Raw genomic sequence first — 19,175 nt, 5'->3', positions numbered from 1 at the left:
TTCACTCCTCAGCCCCACTCCTCCAGCCCAGACCTCACCATGGCCGGCTCCTGCTGTGGATCCTTCTCCTCCCAGAGCTGTGGAGGAGGCTGCCTCCACCCCTGCTGCTGCCGCGACCCCTGCTGCTGCCGCCCAGTGTCCTGCCAGACCACAGTGTGCCGCCCAGTGACCTGTGTGCCCCACTACACCAGGCCCATCTGTGAGCCCTGCCGCCGCCCCATCTGCTGTGACCCCTGCAGCCTGCAGCAGGGCTGCTGTCGCCCCATCACCTGCTGCCCCACCTCTTGCACAGCTGTGGTCTGCAGGCCCTGCTGCTGGGCCTCCACCTCCTGCCAGCCCATCTCTGTGCAGGCTCCCTGCTGCAGGCCCCCCTGCTGCCAGCCTGCCCCCTGCCGCACCACCTGCAGGACCTCCCACTGCAACACCTGCTGCTGAGCCAACAACCTTAACACTAAAGATCCCTGGGAGATGGCCAGGTTTATCCTGCTGCCACTTGGGACATCATAAAAAAAATATATACTGTTTCTTCTTGAGAAGTCTCTTCTTCAAACTATTTCAGCCTATATGAAAGGACCTTTAAGGTCCCTTTCTGCTAGAAAACACTGTCCCCTCTTTGAACTGTGATCTAACTCTTATGTCATATTGTCTGTTTTCTAATAAACTCAGCATTCTCAGCATAGAAATCCTGGGTGTTGTGATATTTTCCTTAGGTCTACTGTCTCAATTACCAGAGACATTTTTTTTTCAAGACAACATTCAGAATTGTCTTCAATTGTTCTGAGATACATGTCTGAGTTGGTCTCTTGGGACCACTGTAAACGGCATACTGCACATGCCAGCTGATGAGACTGCTCCCACCCAGTCCCCACCTGTTCATCACATAACCCAAATTCTGCCCTCCCCAGCCAACTTAGAACCTGCTTGCACTGACTAGCCTGTTAGGAGCTGTGTCTGGGTAATGTTGGCATGCCAGTCTGGTGGCTTGTGGAGGATACCTGTTAGTACCTCATGGAAGTCTGCAGCACAGAGGCGGGGGAAACCTCACACTGCATCTGGTGAACCACAGCTGCTTCTGAAAAAGAAAATTAGTTAGTGGGTGTGAAATGAGTTGATTATTACAAGAGATGGAATGTAATTGTAGTTATAGATGCCAATAAATTACCCTCAGAAAATAGGCATCTCCCAAAACTCAGCCTTGAAGTCAACACTTGTTCTCTATATGGTAGAATAGTAGAAGTTTATTCATCCTGCCAAAGTTGTTTTATTTATTTATTTTTTAATTTATTCACTTTACATTCCAATCATAGTCCCCTCCTTCCTCTCCTCCCAGCCCCACCCTCCCTCCTTCCCCCCCTATACCCCTCCCTTAGTCCTCAGAGATGGGGAGCCCCTCTCCCCTATCAACTGACCCCAGCCTACCAAGTCTCATCAGGACTGCCTGCATTCTCTTCCTCTGTGGCATGGAGAGGCACACTGCCAGGGGGAAGTGATCAAAGAACAGGCAACAGAGTCTATGGCGGAGACAGCCCCTGCTTCCCTTACTAGGAAGCCCACATGGAGACAGAGCTGCCTGTCGGCTACATCTGAGCAGGGGGCCTAGGCCCTCTCCATGCATGGATCTTGTTTGGTGGATCAGCTCCCACAAGCCCCACCACCACCACCACCCCCCAGGGCCCAGATCTGTTGGCTCCTTTGGTCTCCTTGTGGAGCTCATGTCCCCTCCAGGTCCTTCTATCTCCCCGCTCTGCCATGAGACTCCCTAAGCTCTGCCCAAAGTTTGGGTGCAAGACGCAGCATCTGCTTCTATCCCCTGCTGAGTGGAGTCTTTCAGAGGACATCTATGATAGGCTCTTGTCCTGTAGCTCTCTTCAACAGCTTCCAGTGTCTATTCTATTTGACCTTCTGAATGAGATCTAAGCATCCTCCCTTGGGTCCTACTTATTACTTAGCTTCTTTAGGTCTGTGGATTGTAGTGTGGTCATCTTTTATTATATGACTAATATCTGCTTATAAGTGAGTATATACCATGTATGTCCTTCTTTATCTGGGTTAATTCATTCAGGATGATCTTTTCCAGCTCCATCCATTTGCCTGCAAATTTCATGGTGTCCTTATTTTTTTTCTATAACTAAATAGTACTTCATTGTGCAGATGTAGCATAATTTCTTTATCCATTCTTAGGTTGAGGGAGATCTGGGTTGTTCCCAGTTTCTAGCTGTTATGAATAGTGCTGCTATAAACATCATTGAGCAAATGTTCTTGTTGTATGGAGGAACATCTTTTGAGTAAATGCCCAGGTCTTGAGGTAGAGCTGTTCCTAATTTTCTGAGAAAGTGCCAGATTGGTTTCCAAAGTGGTCATACAAGTCTGCACTCCCACCAGCAATGGAGGAGTGTTCCCCTTTCTCCACATCCTCACCAGCATGTGCTGTCACTTGAATTTTTGATTTTAGGCATTCTGAGGGGTGTAAGATGGAATCTCAGAGTTGTTTTGATTTGCATTCCCCTGATGACTAAGGACATTGAGCATTTCTTTAAGTGCTTCTCGGCCATTCGATATTCTTCTATTGGGAATTCCCTGTTTAGCTCTGTACCTCCTTTTTAATTGGATTATTTGGTTTGTTGGTGTTTAATTTCTTATGATATATATATATATCAGATATCAGCCCTCTGTCAGATGTAGGGTTGGTGAAGATCTTTTCCCAGTCTGTAGGCTGTCACTTTGTTTTACTGACTGTGTCCTTCGCTTTACAGAAGCTTTTTCCATTTCACGACAAAGCTGCTTTGTCTCTTTTGCTTGTTGCCAATGTGACTGCTGCTTTCAATGATGAATATCCTTCTACGAGCTTCAGATGTGACATTCAAAATGTTACTGACAGTGCTGGATATGAAGTCTGTAGTAAACTTCTGGGCCTGTTTACCTTTGTGCTCAGGAATCGCGTGATATTGACACTCTTCAAGCTAGCTAACCTCCGCCAACTGGCATGCTTTTACTATACAACAGTTAGAGTGAGCCCTGAGCTCAGCACACTAAAGGACACACCCCGAATGAAACAAGAGACCCTGCTTAGGAGATGATGTGTGAAAACCTAAACAGTCAAACTATATACTATAGGCAACAAAAATATAAGCAAGGTGATTCAGGCTTATAATGCCAGAGCTTGGGAGGTGGGGGCAGGAGGATCATCAAAACTTTGAGGACAGCCTGGGCTATATAGTGAGATTCTGTGAGAGACAAGGATGAAGAAAAAGAAAGAGAGGGAGAGAAAGAGAAACTGGGCATGGTGGTGTGGTGCACACCTGTAATGCCAGCACTATGGAATCGGAAACAGGAGGATGAGGGTGAAGCCAGTGCTGGCTGCGTGGTTTGAGGTCTGCCTGGGCTACATAAGACCCTGCCATTCTTCCACTCCTGCTGAAAGAGAAAAAATGTGTGTGTGTGTGGTGTGTGTGTGTGTGTGTGTGTATTTGCCTGAGCATGCACGCATGTGTATTATGTTGGGCATGAACACATGTGTCCATGCACAAGTAGACCAGAGATCAGCCTTGGATGTCACTTCTTAGGTACCGTCCACCGCTGGTTAAGGTAGGCTGGCTGGCCAGGTAGCCCAGGGCATCTGCCCGTCTCTTCCTCCTCAGCACAGGATTATGATCATATGCCATCACACCTTGCTTTTTTTTTTTTCTTCAAAAAAACGTTGGTTCTGACAATTTATCCAAGGTCCTGATGCTTAGAAAGCAAAGCATTTTACCCACTGAGCCATTTCCCTTTCCAATAAAGTGATCTTTTAAAATACACTTTTTACGCTTTACATGGATTTTAACATTTTGTTGTATAAGATATGAATTGATCTGAATAGATTGAAACATTATATTATCCCAGGATTTTTAAAAACCTGGACTGGCCATTAAATCCCTCTAGTGTTTAAAACAGGAATGTCATGAAGAGTCATATATATATCGCCAATATGCATACAATGATATAATGTCAATAGTGTAATGACTTCACCTGCCATTTTATTATGTAGAAAATACATTTTTTAGATACTGTCTCACTACACAGTTCAGGCTCTTCTCAAACTGGAAATGCTCTTGCTTTGGCATCCTGAGTACTAGGATTACAGGCCAACAAAGCTAGCTAAAATACATTCAGTCATCTAACAAGAATAAGGCAGATTTGGGCCCAGGGGTCCCGCTCAAACTAAGGCACCAGCCAAGGACAATACAGGAGGTAAACTTTAAACCCCTTCCCAGATCTAGCCAATGGTCAGAATATTCTCCACAGTTGAGTGGAGAATGTGATACGACTTTCTCACATACTCTGGTGCCTCACATTTGACCATGTCCCCTGGAGGGGGAGACCTGGTGGCACTCAGAGGAAGGACAGCAAGTAGCCAAGAAGAGACTTGATACCCTATGAGAATATATAGGGGGACGTAATCCCCCTCAGGAACAGTCATAGGGGAGGGGAATAATGGGAAAATGGGGGGGGGGAGGAATGGGAGGATACAAGGGATGGGATAAACATTGAGATGTAACAAGAATAAATTAATAAAAAAAAAAAAAAAACCAAAAAAAAAAAAAAAAAAAAAAAAAAAAAAGAATAAGACACTAAGTGTCTGACTCTGCTCTTGGTCCATGACAGGAATTAGCTCATTTAATCACCACGCCAACCCAGACATGCACAATTATGTGACCCAAGGACACAAAGCCAATAAGTGGCGGAGCATCATGGGAGTGCTGAGTGTCATAGGTAAGTGGTTTCAGAAAAACACCCTCTGTCTTGCTGCCAATGCCAGAGCAAGCAGTTGAGTCCTCACAGTCCTGCATCATGGATAATGGCATCATGAGCCATATGTCCTCTGCCTGACAGTGAGGATGGGATAGGGAGCCAGGAGATCATCTGAAGAGTTTAACTGAACTATTCTCAGACTCTATCCTTGTGGGTCTCTTTATATAAAAGTGAGAAAAAAATTCCCTATGGGGTGACTGATGAGAAGCGTACGTACCAGAAAAAAGTTGTCTTGTGAAGCTGGTGTTTTTCATCTTTGGAGGAGACTCACACTGCAAAAAGAAAACAACAATACTTTAACCATGAGATTCCACAGCAACATGAAATATGATTATTAAAGTGCACCAGGTATACAACTGTCTGTTTGAGTTGCTGTTTTGACCAGGAAGAGGAGGAGGAAGGGGAAGAGGGGGAAAAGGAGGGAGAAGAAGGAGGAGGGGGAGAAGGAGGGAGAAGAAGGAGGAGGGAGGGGAGGAGGGGGAGAAGGAGGGAGAAGAAGAAGGGAGGGGAGGAGGGGGAGAAGGAGGGAGAAGGGAGGGGAGGAGGGGGAGGAGGGAAAAGAGGCGGAGGGAAGGGAGAAGAAAGAGGAGAAGGAGGAGGAGAAGGACAAAGAGATGGGGGAGGAAGAGATGGAGAAGGAGAAGGGGGAGGAGGAAGGAGAGGAGGAAGAAGAACAGGAGGAAGAAGAGGAGGAAGAGAAGATGACACCTCACACATAGGAACAAACAAAAGATTGTGAAGCACCATTAGCCATGGGACCTGTGTACATTCCCCGCCCTCTTCTATCTCCCTGGCTATGACAAGGTAGTCAGTCAGTACACACCTTTTTACTTTTGAGGTGGTGTCCTGTGTAGCCCATGCTGACTTTGAACTTGCTACGTAGCAAAAAATTACCTTGTACTCAAGATCCTTTTATCTCCACCACCCAAGCCCTGGGAATATAACTTTTGCCCCATTATGCCCAGTATATGTGGCCCTGGGGATCCAACCTAGGGCTTTGTGCGTACTAGGCAAGCATGCTACCAACTGCACCACAGTTCCTGTTAAAGTCGTTAAATTATGTTTTAATTGCCACTGAGGTGACTTTAGACCTGGAGCCCGAGGCACAGTTGTGTGTGGGTGGGGGTGTCATTTTAAAAATCATCTAAGTGCTGCCTGGGAAGTTACAGGAGGGTTTGCAAAGCTTAGAAGCAAGGAGGCACATCCGGAAAAAGCATGCCCAATGTGTTTTGAGCAGAGCCATGGTATTACAACTGTGGGGCAGCCTTCTTGTCTACCTCCCCCCAAAGATGTATTGAATAACACCTTTGCCATCTAGGGTAACAAAACTTGGGTCATTTTTGCTTGATGATAGTCATAGAATATCAAGGAAAGAGAGGGATGTCCCCACAGTTTTTAGGCTGAGAAGACGCCTCAGTGAGTAAAATGTTTGCCGCACAAGCATTGGTACCTGATTTGGGCCTTCCGTCCCAATGTAAAGGCTGGGCACAGCAGTGTGCACCTGCAAGCCCAGCCCTGAGGGAGAGGGGACAGAAGTAGGTCCCTGGAGTTAGCTGGACAGCAATTTTGGCTGAAAAATTGAGCTAACCTCAGGCTCAGGTAAGAGAGTCTGCCTCAAAAAGGCAAGGCGAGGCACGATGAGAAAGTGCTTGACGTTGGCCTTTGGCTTCCACATGTGCACAGACACACATACACACACACACGTGAATATGTACTCACAAGATGCACCAACACCTATGTACAAAAGCCACCTTTCCAGTCAGTCATGATGGTGTGTGTATGTAGTTTCAACATTTGGGCAGCTGGGGCAGCAGGAGGATCATGAGTTCAAGGCCAGCCTGGGCCACACTGTGTGTCCCTGCCTCAAACCATCAACAAGCTAACAAAGTCTGATGTAGAGATAACCATCAGTTCCCTGTGGCCAGAAGGGTCAGCATCACACACATCCTGAACTAGGGAAGAGAAAGATGCACAGTGACCTTAGGTGAGTGCGTTTAATGCATACAAGCTTTACAGAAATAAACTCTGGAGGGCTAGAGAGATGGCTCAATATTTAAAAGCACTTGCTACTAGCAAAAGACCCAGGTTCGATTCCAAGCACATGTGATGACTCACAGCCATCTGTAACTCCAGGTCCAGGGCAACCAGTGCCCTCTTCTGACCCCTGAGAGGACAAGGCTTGTACACAGTGCGTATATACATATAGACAAAAACCATTCATACATGTAAAATAAAATAAACACATCTAAAAAGTAACCTTTTGATTTTCTGTATATGAGCTGTGGTTCTAGCAGAAGGATTTATATTATCTTGAACCAAATGGTAAACAATGTGCCCGGTGCCTGTTTGGTTTATAGGCAGATGCATCTGGGGTAGCCATTAGGGAAGGAGAATCCAGTTAATGATCTATGTACCTCATGCCTCATTATACATAATTATGTTGAAAACCGAGTTTTTTGGTGGCCATTTTCTCTCGGCTTATCTTCATGTTGAGACTTGAAATAAGCCCAAGAGATGGTAGGAGGAGCTGAGGGAGATTGGTCAACATGTAAAGTCCCAGTCAGATGAGAGAGTCCTGGCGTCCCATTACAAAAAGGGTGACTGGAGTTAACAATATTACATAATCAAAACTAGGAGACAGAAATAGAAATGTTTTCGTCACTGTGGAATGATGAGTATCTGAGGTCATGGTGAGTTGTCCCCTGAGCTGAGCATGATGGGTCCATGATGGGCAAGTGTACCACAACATCACTCCCATGAGATGCAGTAGGGATCGCTTAATGAGATTATGACTCAGCAATTAGTCGAACATAAGTTAACTCAATTAGTAAAAAGACAAACGAGAGTGATCATCAGACACGGCCAGGTATATAAAGGGACCCTGAACCAAAGGAGACATCACACCTGAGAACACTCAAGCTCTCTTCACTCCTCAGCCCCACACCTCCAGCCCAGACCTCACCATGACCGGCTCCTGCTGTGGATCCTTCTCCTCCCAGAGCTGTGGAGGAGGCTGCCTCCATCCCTGCTGCTGCCGCGACACTGCTGCTGCCGCCCAGGGTCCTGCCAGACCACAGTGTGGCCGCCCTGTGACCTGTGTGCCCCACTACCCAGGCCCATCTGTGAGCCCTGCCGCCGCCCCATCTGCTGTGACCCCTGCAGCCTGCAGCAGGGCTGCTGTCGCCCCATCACCTGCTGCCCCACCTCTTGCACAGCTGTGGTCTGCAGGCCCTGCTGCTGGGCCTCCACCTCCTGCCAGCCCATCTCTGTGCAGGCTCCCTGCTGCAGGCCCCCCTGCTGCCAGCCTGCCCCCTGCCGCACCACCTGCAGGACCTCCCCATGCAACACCTGCTGCTGAGCAGTGAGCTCAGCACCTGGGACAAGAGGCATTGTTCAGAACACAGTCATGTTCCAGTTTCTCCATGTATCCTCCTGCCTTCAGCCATCGATTCCCTAAATCAACCAGCTTGTGAATGGAGACCAGGCACCTTCCACTGACACTTGTGAAAGTGGTTCTTCTTCTTTCTATCTTGGGTCTACTGTCTTGGAACATATTTATTTTAAAATAAAATTCTCTTCATTGGCCTCACAAACTATTGCTTTGATCTTACTTACTTGTGCCTTTTAAAATAGTTTCATTTATGCTTTGAGAATTTACTGTATGTGTACAACGTATGTTGGTCACATCTCTCTCCCACACTCCCCCTTCCTTCCAGACCATCCTCCCCTCTTTACCAACCATGGCCCTCTCACATCTTGCCTCTTTTTTGTTGACCCATTAAATCCAGTTAGTCCCATGCTATTTGCACGGGGGCAGGGCTATCTCCTAGAGTATAGACAACCTACCAGGGGAGGGGATTCTGTTTTCTTCATGTTCTTTTTTTAAAATTAGGTCTCAAAAAAATGATGATTGTTTATCATCTTCAATTCTCACACTGCATAGACTATGAGAAACATCCAATTGAGGTTTTAAATTTTTTCCCCTCAAATCTAACAAGGCCCCACCCGCTCGATGAAAGGCTATATGCTATTAATGACTACTGAAAGAGAGAGAATCAGTTTTCACCATGGGTGAGCACTACAACTGGTTATCTAAAGGCAAATTGTTCAGGGCTAAAACATAGACACATGAGCAACACATAAAGTTGATTTTGTGTATTCACACGTGTCTGGATATGTAATAATCAAAAGAAAAACATTTGACTCTGTAGTTTAAATTTCTTTTTTTTTTTTTTTACTATTTTGATTTTATGTGTTTCGATGTTTTGTCTATGTGAATGTCTGTTCACCATGGGTGTGCCTGGTCCTCTCAGGGGTCATAAGAAGGCTCGGGTTCCCCTAGAACTGGAGTTACAGAGAGTGATGAGCTCCCCTGCCAGTGTTGGGAATTGAACCCAGGACCCCTGGAAGAGCATCCAGTGCTCTTAACTACTGAGCCATCTCTCCAGGTTAAAATGTTTCCTTCACTAAAAGCCTCTGTGGAGATGAGTCATATCTACCTCCAGACAATTAAATAAAAGAATATGATAAATAAAAGTGTACATATGGTATAGTATCGACAAAGACCTTACTATTGCTTAGAAAGAATAAACAAGTTTAAAAAATGTTAATATCTTATATGACTTAGAATGTCCAGATTAGGAGGAAAGTGGCTTTCTCATCCATGGAAACAGCACAGACAGAGGTATAGAAGGAAATGCCTCGGGAGCCACCCATGCATTTTGCTGGAGCACCGGGTATACGACGAGCAACAGTGGAGGACTATTTAGAGAGTGAATATGCCTTGCCTGTCAGGCAGCGCAGCTGGTAAGTAAGCTCTGTGGGGCTGGGTCCATACATGGCATGAAAGATTGGTGCTGGGATCCTAGATGAAGTTTCTTAGGAAGACAAAAGGGCATAGTATAATTAAACATGTGGTACTTATATTGAAAACATATTGGTTTCTACACCTAAAATATGAAGCGGTCAAAAAAAATGACTTATTGGTTTTTATTTCATCATTCAATGGTTACTTGTAGCCATTTTAAACTTCGTGCCTAGAGTCATGGCTAACAGAGAACATACGTCTTTACCAGAGCCGGCTTGCATAATCTTCCAATGCAACCGTACCACTGCTTGCAACAGTCTCCCCATGCCATCAGAGCCAACTGTGTGCTTCTATTCACACACGTGGGATCAACAAAACTACCCCAAGAGGCAAAAGTGACTCTTGGTCCCTACATGCTGTTCGTGTAAGCCTACACACTTAGTGAACATGACACATCACTTTGTGTTAACTACCAGGAATTGTTTTAACTTTAGGTTTGCTAAGGTTAAAAACTTAAGTTTTTGCATTTGTACCTACTGATACCTATTTAATCTCCCTTACAAACATTATGAACCAGAAAAAAAAATAGTATTTTCCTGAATCCTTTTGTCTCCTTGGCTCCTCTTTGTATATCAAGCCATTTTTCCTCTTTGGATCAACACCATGCAGGGCACATGGTATAGTAATATAAAATTACATAAATTGACATCAAACTCTGCTTTTAAGGGACACTGCCCAAATGGTCCACACAGCATAAATTTGTAGCTATCATAAAGAAGTATAAATTTCACTTGACTGGTTTACTGGTTACAAATTTTAGCCCCCTCCTTATATTAAATTTGAAGGCAGCAGGTTTTGTTCTATATGCTCCGCTGAGTGACAAATGTTTCCTCAAATAGTAATGTCTTGAGTTTAGAGGGGATCAAAGAAAAGAGGAAAAAAAATAGAATCTGGAGGGATCTGTGAATGACTGTTAGTGTGTAACTTACCACTTTCTGTGCCACGATGTAGGAACTTTGATCTTACCAGTAAAACAAAAGTAGAGCCATAAAGATAGTCTTCTTCAGGGACAACCCAGGGCCAATGGTTCTTTTCTGAATATTAGAGATTTGTGCATATGTCCCCATAATTATAATTACAGGAGAGAGTCACCTTGTCAGGTGCTATGACCACAAACACAAAACTCAGGCTAAGACTCAAGTGGAAATCATGACTCTGTTTGGACTTAATGGCATTTAACATGTGTACCTCAAATGAACATATGTGAGTATTCGCTGAGCAACAAGGAAACAGCCATTTACAGATATGTTTAAAGTAACTCAGAGACCCAGAAAGTCTGGTTTTGAGAGTAACAAGATAAAAATGTCACCTGTCACAGAGCAACTGCCCAAGGCTTATAAAAGGCCCCAGATGGAACAAGCAGCCAGAATTCAGAAACTCCTCTCAAATACACAGTTCTCAACCCAACGCCTGGCACCATGGCCTGCTGCTCTACTAGCTTCTGTGGCTTTCCCACTTGCTCCACTGGTGGCACCTGCGGTTCTAGCTGCTGTGAACCCAGCTGTTGTCAGACTAGCTGCTGCCAGCCCAGCTGTGGCACTGGCTTCGGCCAACAGGGTGGCAGTGGAGGCGTGAGCTGCCGCACCAGATGGTGCCGCCCTGACTGCCGCGTGGAGGGCACCAGCCTGCCCCCTTGCTGTGTGGTGAGCTGCACACCCCCAACCTGCTGCCAGCTGCACCATGCCCAGGCCTCCTGCTGCCGCCCAGCCTACTGCGGACAGTCCTGCTGCCGCCCAGCCTGCTGCTGCTACTGCTGCCAGCCCAGCTGCTCTGAGCCCAGCTGTTGAAAACCTTCTGGCAAGAATCTTATGAGGATGACACTTCAAAATGAAGCAACTGGAACCCTAAAAATCTTCTGAATTTCAGTATTGATAACTCAGCTATTGTCACAGCTACATAGTTTCCCAGGAGGTAAATTCATTTGCAGTGGAAGAGCTACTATCTTTGTTGGCTTGAACATGGACAAAAGGCCTACAATGTGGAGAAGGACATATAATACAGTACTACAAAGATTACCAGACCTATTCCAATAGCCTATTGGTATTTGTACTTAATAAAAAGTATTTGGTTTCTTCCATGGTAAAAAGTTATTGTCAATACTTTCTTTTTTTTGGAATTTGTTAATAATATTAGGTATTGGAATTTTTCAACATCTTAACATGGTCCTATAATTTTTTTCTTTAACTATGGTTTTTCTTTTAATAATAATTCTTTTCTCTGTTTCCTACTAAATCGCCCATTATTTCTGCAACCAAAACACATCATTAAAAACACATCAATAATTAGGACCCTCCCCTGAACAAAATGATTTCTGTGTTCCAAAAAGTCACTTTTTACAAAAAGGAAGTTAGTGTTATTTAGGTATCTGAGGCATTCCCAAACGCATCTGGTCACTCATATGTGAGTCTACATCTCATTCTTTCAAACATCAAAGGGAAGCTAAGGTGTAGTGCAAAATGAAAGGCCATAAACTCAAGATGACAAAATAATAAATAGCATAGGATGTTTCTGTTCACAGCTCGTGTAACCAACGATTTACGACTCCTTGAGTAAGTTGCCTCACTTGCCTGGGCAACCATTTCTCATCTGAAAACTGAGTTATGTCTCTTTCATGGAGAAATATTCAGATTATCTAATAACCAAGAGCATTATCCTCAGCTGGCATTATCCTCAGACATCCAAAGAGGAAGAGTGCTCAATGAGCCAACAATATTCTAAGCTCTATTGTTGTGCTGGGTGGTTTGTTTGCCAACCCCGCACAATATAGAGTCACTTGGGAAGAGAGGGCTCAAAGGGAGCATTACCTTGATCAGATTGGCTTTGTATATGTCTGTAAAGGATTCTCCTGGCTATTAATTTACACCGGAGGATTCAGCCCATTGTGGGCATCACCATCCCTAGGCAGGGGCTTCTGGGCTATGTGACAAAGCAAGCTAAGCCAGGTTGAAACCCCACCAAAAGTGGATGAAGGCTCCCTTTTCCCTTCATCCTCATCAACACTTGTCAGTTATTTTCTTGATCTTAACCATTCCGAGTGGGGTGAGATGAAGTATCAATGGAGTTTTAATTTGCATTTCCTTAATTGCTACAGGTGTTGAGTACTTTGAAAGGTCTTTCTTAGGTGATTTAAAACTCTACTTTTGAGAGCTCTCTGTTTTAGATGTGTAGCCCATTTCAACTGGATCATGTATTTTCTTGGTTCTTTGTCTTTTGAGTTCTTTGTCCATTCTGGATATTAATTCTAGATAGGGACAAGTTCTCAAAAATCCCACCCTTAGGTGAAAAGCTATAATGGGCAATCAATGACCCCTGAGAGCAAGAGTCAGTTTTCTCCAGGGACAGCTCCCTGACATGTCATCCAATCCCAGGTGGTCAGCCCGAAACCCATGTGTATGTATCAGCAACACTAAAGAGACTCAACTCATTAAGGGATATATTATTTTTTTAAAGAAGGGGTTATGAATTTGAGAGAGCATGGCAGCATGAGAAAAGTTGGAGGAGATGGGGGAGGGGTAGGAATGATGTGAATATAACACTCCAACACTCATATGTGAAATTTTCATAAACTAAATAAATAAATAACACACCAGCACCAGAAGATAAGAAAGCTGGCTAAGCATAAGCTAAGGAGCAAGTCCGAATGCAGCTTCCTTTGTTCTGCCATGGTTTCTGCTTCAGTTCCTGCCCCAACTTCCCTTAGTGATGGACTCTGACTTGGGAAGTAGAAGCTGAATTAACCCCTTTCCTTCCTTAATTTGCTTTTGGTCCAACTGTTTCATAGAAGCAACAGCTAATCAAACCAGGATAACCATCATCTTGAAGATTTCCTACGTCGCTTTAGAGCACTAATGAGGCCACAGTGTCACACAATAAGATTATCTGTACCCATTGTGGCCAAACTGAGTGAGGCAGGATGTTTGCTGTTCTTATCTCCCTTGTTAACGACTTGAAACGAGTGCCCTTTGCTGTGTACCTTGGAAGATGATGAGAGGAAGGATCAGTCTACCAATCTGTATTTTTGTACCTATACAATCCTCTCAAGTCCTGTGAGGCAGAATGCAGAGTGCAGAACACAGTGTGGGTCCCATCCCATCAGCGTTCTCGTTCTAATCCCCAAAGAGTGTATTATAGCAAAGCAAGCATGACACAGAAGATGCATAGTGGAGCTTCCATTCCATGAGATAAAAACCTTTGGTCATAGAATCAACATGGTGAATTACAGGTCATGATTAGCAGCGTACAGCAAATGGCTATTTAAAGGTTATAGAGTACAAGAGTGCTCTGTGGTGATTTAAAAAAAAAAAAAGTTTTGACATGAGAGGCTTAAAATCCACCATGGGGCTAAAATGACAATACAGTTGGTGAGAGAGTTTGCTGTGGAAGGGCGAGGATGTGAGTTCAAATCCCTGGTGCCCACATGAAAAGCCAGGCATACCTATGCCTTCTGGTATGCCCAGCACTGGAGGAGTTGGCACAGAGGGATTCTAGGAGCATTCCAGTCTAGTCAACTTGGAGAGCTTCAGATTCACTGAGAGATCTTGTCTCAGACAATAAGTCAGCAAGACGGCTTAGCGTCTTGAGAACCTAGTCATCTGAGTTATATACTTAGAACCCGTGTAAAGATGGAATGAAAGAACAGACTCCACAAAGTTGGTCTATCACTGCTACATGCACTTCATGGCATGTGCACCCCTACACACACACATAATAATAATAATAATAATAATAATAATAATAATAATAATAATAATAATAATAAGTAGAAGAAGATGAAAAAGAATACAGGAAGATTCCTTATATCCTCATCTGGCCTCCTCCAAAAGCACATGCCTAGGAGTGTGCCCCCACACACTCATATGTGCATGTACCATACAATACACACATACGCAAAATGCACTAAATGTCACTTTATTATACACTTTAAAATGGTTCTTTCATTCTATATGAGTTTCACCTTGATTTATTAAAAAAAAAAAAAAAGAGTAAAGCCTCCTTAGTACAACTTTACAACAATTAGAAAAGCATCACCTTGAAGTCAACATGTAACCAGGGAACACAGCTTATCAGACCTATGGTACATTGGCATTAAGAACAATACACACCTGCTGCGTGAGCACAACCCTACATCCAGGCCCAACCTATACATCTCTGCCTAATGGGCTTACAGCATGGTTAACATCCCAGATCCTAATAAGTAGGTCTCTTTTCTCCCAACTGGATAAAACGGTTCAGGGTTGAGATATCCTTTACCAAGAAGGTCTCAACACAAAAGCATCAGAAGGATATAGGTTGGTCTTTAGAAAACTGAAGGGAGGCCTTACTATTTGTTTAAGTCTAGGAAGTTGGGGTGAGAGGAAGTCCTTTAGGTTTATTTGTTGCTCAGTTGAGGTCGCCGTGATGGCATACAAGGCACAGAAGCATGGATAGCCTAGGCAGGGATGCTGCGTTCACTTAGCTGGTGCATCAACTACCACACTTCCTCCTTCGGTGATCTAAGACAGAATTAGATCAGAACAGCTTAGGGTACTGGTGAAATGAATGTGAAGAAAGTCAGAGAAAACCCCATAACCAGGACCCTCCTATCTGAAACAGAAACCACTCAAAACGTTAGTATCATCACCCTTAAACAGAGAGTCAAATATTCAAAAATAACAGTAAAAAAAAAAGCCCCTTGTTCTTGTTGTACAGGTATGGTCTAGGTTCTCCAAAATGAAGTAGTGAAAATTTAATTTAATAAGCAGAATATTTGATAGCATCAATGTCCACACACCTGCAGTCCCCCTTAGGCCATAGACACAGATTCCTGGTTATTATAAAAGGATAGAAAGTCTACCAAGAGAAACCGTGAATATTTTTTATTTGTTTTGATTTTCATGGAAATCAATACAGAAGAAATAGACTCAAACGGTGCGGGAAACCAAGTCTGGTTACAACCCGCGTTCTTGATTTAATGAAGATTGATTGGTAAGGGAACGTTCCGACTCATCTTCACTTTGTGGCAGAGAAGTGGAATTCTCACATTTCAAGTGACACATTTTTAAAGTTGACTGTGTGTGCATCTCCAGGTGCAGAGGTCAGGTAAGGAGGAGTTGGCTCCTCCTCCTCCTCCTGCCACATGGGTACCAGGGATCAAACTCAGGTCATCAGGGTTCGTAGCATGCTCTTTTATCTGCTGAGCCAGCTCACTGGCCCGTGAGCATTGTGTTTCACTGTTAGTAATTACCTAGGTTTATAATCATGAAAGTTGGCTTAAATCTTGTACTGAGGGAGCTGTTGAAAACAGTGCCAAAGTAGAAAAGCCCCAAAACAATAATGCCATACACAATGCCATTATCTCCAGGGCTTTTATCAACTGCAACACCTTTTATGTACTGCAACACCTTAAACACCCGAGATAGGTATCTTTTGTACCAAGCGTCCTGCTGAATTTGAATTTCAACATAAATTAAATAGCCCCTGAGATTTGTATCGGAACACCTGCACATTTCAAGTGAAAAAGTAGCCAAGCAAAGAGGCTGGGGGCGGGGGATACTTCGCTGGGTAGTACTCGCCCAGCGACTGTGAGCACTTTTGTTTGACTCTGCAGGATCCATATACTGCTGGAGGTATCTGTAATCTCAGAACTTCCATGGAGAGATGGGAACTGGGGTCAGGAGAATCCCCCTAGAAGCCAGCTTGGCCCACGCACTGCAGAGCAAGAGACCTTGCTCCGGACAAGGAAGAAGGTGAGGAACCATGCTGGGGTTGTCTTCTGACCTCCACAGGAGTTCCAGGGCACATGTGTACATTTACTCATGTTCATAAATGTGTACACAACACACACACACACACACACACACACACACACACACACACACACGGAAAAAGAAAACTAAATTTTATCTGCAACCAGATGGTAGAAGCTCAGACTTCAGACTGACCACTCGGTTATTTTGTGGCCTTTGGGAACTCTCTCTCTCTCTCTCTCTCTCTCTCTCTCTCTCTCTCTCTCTCTCTCTCTCTCTCTCTCTCTCTCTCCCTCATTCTTTTTCTCCTCTCCTTCTCCTTCTTCTTCTCCTCTCATATAATACATCCTGACAGCAGTTTCCCCTCCCTCCACACTCCTAGCCCCCCTCCCCGCCCCATGTCCTCTCTCCCCCTATCCCCCAGATCCACTCCTCATTCATTTCCCCTCAGAAAGTAGCAGGCCTCCCAGGAATATATACATTAACCAAAGACAGTATAACAAGTTACAATAAGACTAGCCACAAACCTTCTTATCAGAGCTGGCAAGGCAACACCGTAAGAGCAAAAAGGTCCCAAGGGCTAGCAAAAAAGGTCAGAGACACCCCCACTCCCACTGTTAGGAGTCCCACAAAAGCACCAAGTTAATCGGTTAATGGCTCCATTTCCTCCCGTGTATTCTGAGAGCAGCAATGCCCTTAGGACTGCTGGGGAAATGAAGTGGATAGCTACAAGAGATAGGCAGTTATCAGGGTACATGATGATGATCAAAAACATCATCACTGGTGACCATCCATTCACGTTTCCCAGATGCAGAGAGGCATCTTTTCTGTCCACTTGGACCCACCTGTGCTTCCCAGGCAAAGGAATTAAACTCCCATGTGAGGTTCAAGACCCAATTACAAGGGTCAGCACTGAGTAATTTTGACTCTCCTTAAATAGGAGCCGCGTTAGTCAATTATTCTATGGCAATAGAAAAATTATAGTGAATATGAGTGATCAGACTTATGTTTCCAACGAACGCTAATGACTACTTCACCATAGTTAAGCACCCTAACTGAACAGCAAATAAAATAAACTTTTTATGGGCTTTCAGAAGACAGAACAAGAACTCAGAAGCAAACAATTATCGCTTAGAGGAAAATTACATAAACATAAACAAGGAAGAGACTTTGGAAATTAGGGAAACAGCAGCCAGCCAAGGATTATAAAAGGACTGGAGTGGCAGCCATCACCCAAACTCAAAAACCTTCTCTAGGCAAACGAACCTTCAGCACAGAGCAACAACTAACACTATGGCCTGCTGCGCTACCAGCTTCTGTGGTTTCCCCACATGTTCCACTGGTGGCACCTGTGGTTCTAGCTGCTGCCAGCCCAGTTGCTGCCAACCTAGCTGCTCCCAGTCCAGCTGCTGCCGGCCTAGCTGCTGCCAATCCAGCTGCTGCCGGCCTAGCTGCTGCCAATCCAGTTGCTGCCAACCCAGCTGCTCCCAGACCAGCTGTTGCCAGCCCAGCTGCTCCCAGGCCAGCTGCTGCCAACCTAGCTGCTCCCAGACCAGCTGCTGCCAGCCCAGCTGCTGTCAGACCAGCTGTTGTGGAACTGGCGGTGGCCAGCAGGGTGGCAGTGGAGCCGTGAGCTGCCGCATCAGATGGTGCCGCCCAGACTGCCGCGTGGAGGGCACCTGCCTGCCCCCATGCTGTGTGGTGAGCTGCACACCCCCAACCTGCTGCCAGCTGCACCATGCCCAGGCCTCCTGCTGCCGCCCAGCCTACTGCGGACAGTCCTGCTGCCGCCCAGCCTGCTGCTGCCACTGCTGCCAGCCCAGCTGCTCCCAATCCAGCTGCTGCCAGCCCAGTTGCTCTGAGCCCAGCTGCTGTGAGCCTACCTGTTAAGACCCAGGTTACTGATTCTCAAAGGTTCAACTTTCAACTCCTGGGCCGCTACCACTTTCTTCGACTTTGATTTGGCTTGTTTGGGGTCTCACAGAACTTTTTTTTTTTATCTAGCACTAGAAAGGCTTTGATATCACCTGTGAAAATTATAAAATGCAAATTTGATTGAAAATGAGAAAATCAATTTACCTTGGCATTGTTCCTGTTTTCCAAGGCTCAGTGCTATCAAGGCCATGGAAGAATCCTTTATGCTAAGATATTCTCCATTCTTCTTCCACTGTTCTCTAAATTGCTTTTTAAGAAAAACAGGTTAATATGTCATAAATAATAAATTATATCTGTTGGCATATCAAAAATCGCTTGTTTTTTATTTAGTATGCAGTTGATAGATATTTCATGGATATCCACATAAAAGATGTCTGAGTTTGATTCTATACACATATTTATTTTGTGTGGGGAGTCGGATATGCACACTCCACGGCATGTCAGTAGAGATCAGAGGCAGTCTCTCTTCCTATCTTATGATGCTAAGGATTGAACTTGGGTCACAAGACCTGGTGGCAAGTACCTTCACCCACTCAACTATCTCATCAACTCTTGTTCTTTATATCCTTCTTGTACCTTGTTAGGAAATGGGATGTGTTCCGGGGGTGGTTAAACCACATAAAAAGCTGCATTTCCATGCTCTGGCTTCATTTTGTCGCTGTTATTAAACACTCTGTCCAAGCAACATGAGGAGGAAAGGGTTGTCTGGTTGTACTTTACAGTCCATCGCTGAGGGAAATCAGGGCGGCAGGAGTCCCAGAGTCAGGAACCATGGAGGAACGCTGCTTAGTGAATTGCTCTCTAGCTCACTTGCAAGCTCACTTTTAGCTAGCTTTCTTACAAGGCCAGGACCGCTG

General features: G+C 44.8%; 3 protein-coding genes and 1 pseudogene across 3 annotated transcripts; all 4 read left to right on the top strand.

Annotated features, from left to right (window-relative positions):
• Nucleotides 1–513, top strand: LOC127200353 (keratin-associated protein 2-1-like). The gene has a single exon (XM_051158541.1). The coding sequence runs from the start codon at nucleotides 40–42 to the stop codon at nucleotides 433–435; it is 396 nt and encodes a 131-aa protein (XP_051014498.1). The 5' UTR covers nucleotides 1–39; the 3' UTR covers nucleotides 436–513.
• A 7,241-nt stretch (nucleotides 514–7,754) lies between these two features.
• Nucleotides 7,755–8,150, top strand: LOC127200354 (keratin-associated protein 2-1-like; annotated as a pseudogene).
• Nucleotides 8,151–11,007: 2,857 nt separating this feature from the next.
• Nucleotides 11,008–11,795, top strand: LOC127200355 (keratin-associated protein 9-3). The gene has a single exon (XM_051158543.1). It carries the CDS (start codon nucleotides 11,077–11,079, stop codon nucleotides 11,443–11,445), a length of 369 nt encoding a protein of 122 aa, XP_051014500.1. The 5' UTR covers nucleotides 11,008–11,076; the 3' UTR covers nucleotides 11,446–11,795.
• A 5,814-nt stretch (nucleotides 11,796–17,609) lies between these two features.
• Nucleotides 17,610–18,421, top strand: LOC127200349 (keratin-associated protein 9-3-like). The gene has a single exon (XM_051158537.1). It carries the CDS (start codon nucleotides 17,677–17,679, stop codon nucleotides 18,271–18,273), a length of 597 nt encoding a protein of 198 aa, XP_051014494.1. The 5' UTR covers nucleotides 17,610–17,676; the 3' UTR covers nucleotides 18,274–18,421.
• The last annotated feature ends 754 nt before the right edge of the window (nucleotides 18,422–19,175 follow it).

The sequence above is a fragment of the Acomys russatus genome, chromosome 16, assembly GCF_903995435.1.
Source record: "Acomys russatus chromosome 16, mAcoRus1.1, whole genome shotgun sequence".
Classification (NCBI taxonomy): domain Eukaryota; kingdom Metazoa; phylum Chordata; class Mammalia; order Rodentia; family Muridae; genus Acomys; species Acomys russatus.
This window is presented reverse-complemented; position numbering and strand designations above follow the sequence as displayed.